Source organism: Austrofundulus limnaeus, unplaced genomic scaffold (assembly GCF_001266775.1).
Source record: "Austrofundulus limnaeus strain Quisiro unplaced genomic scaffold, Austrofundulus_limnaeus-1.0 Scaffold0, whole genome shotgun sequence".
NCBI classification, from domain to species: Eukaryota; Metazoa; Chordata; class Actinopteri; order Cyprinodontiformes; family Rivulidae; genus Austrofundulus; species Austrofundulus limnaeus.
In genome coordinates, this window is record NW_013952402.1 from 3,820,428 (window position 1) to 3,821,652 (window position 1,225).

The 1,225-nt window shown below is 36.8% G+C and overlaps 1 protein-coding gene across 1 annotated transcript; it reads right to left on the bottom strand.

Moving 5' to 3' along the window:
- Positions 1–145: 145 nt before the first annotated feature.
- Positions 146–1,093, bottom strand: LOC106526132 (peroxisome proliferator-activated receptor gamma coactivator-related protein 1; the record flags this gene model as incomplete). Its single annotated transcript, XM_014020663.1, is given in 3 exon segments — positions 146–430; positions 516–667; positions 972–1,093. Coding segments are annotated over 3 exon segments (375 nt in total), but the record flags the coding sequence as incomplete, so codon positions are not given.
- Between the last annotated feature and the right edge of the window lie 132 nt (positions 1,094–1,225).

A 1,225-nucleotide genomic window follows, 5' to 3' on the forward strand; every position in this document is an offset into this window, starting at 1 on the left:
TATTTAGGCTTGTATTACATTTTCAGCGTAGTACATGCCCTCCCAAATTTATCGGGAGTTCCACTCTGTTCTTACCTTTTAAAAATTAGTCTCTCCATACAATTTAAATTTAATTGTACATTTAAATAAACGTTTTTAAAAAACAAAAATCTTAAATTTTTTTATTCACTTCTTTTCCTACCTTTTCTTATAAATTTTCACTTCAATAGAAGGTGTTAACTTGCAGAAACAAAACAATGCAACAACCAAAACAAAGACAGTGTTGCGGGTGCTGAGCAAGCCATTGACTTTGAGGTAAACGTCAGCGCCTTCCTGGTGCAGATCTCCTGTTACCTTTTTAAATTCTGCTGAGCCTGCTTCAGTAAAGTGTCGAAGTCTAGTGCATGAAATTTGCCTTTAGCAGGCAATGAATCGTACTCTCTGTTGGAATCTGAAATGAGAAACGAGGGGGAATGAATTTAAAACACATGAAGAAAACAACTTTTCTTGTATGTAGAGCTTGAAGACATGCCCACCCAGGTCAGAATAGCTGGACTGACAGAACTGTCTCCTTCCACCAAAACACAGATCAAAGGGCAGCTCATCAGGTTTGCGCAGCTTACTTCCATTCTCTATGGCTGTAAAAGCATCCTTGGTGTCGTAAAATGTCACAAACCCGTAGTTATCCCTGTGGAAAAGGACAAAATAATAAAACTTTTTTTCAAACGTTTAAATATGTTCAGAGAAAACAGCAACGATTGTTATCCAGTTTGATAATATAGCTTGCTTTTAAAAGAACGGCCTGGGGGTGTTGCCAGGAAGCCCCAGTTATGAACAAGCCTTTGCTTTAGCACTGAAGCTTGGCCTCAGAGGTCACAGAGAAGACCAATCAGGTTCAAAGTCAGTGCAATATTCTCATTTTAAATCATTATTATGGGAGCAAAAAAGATAAATGAATAAGACTGTTTCACTCCAGCTGTAGACGTACTAACCCGTGGTCTCTGAAGTGAAGGGTRCACTCCTCAATTTCACCAAAATAAGAGAATCGCTCCCTGAGTTCTTTTTGGGTCATCGTTTCCCGAATTTTACCAACATAAACAACACGACGCTCCTCCTAAGAAAGTATTTCATCATATTAGATACAGTAAATGAATTGTCGTGTTATATATATATATATATATATATATATATATATATATAATCTGCAAAATAAGCCCTAATCTATTGGTAATTTTACAGCAAACAA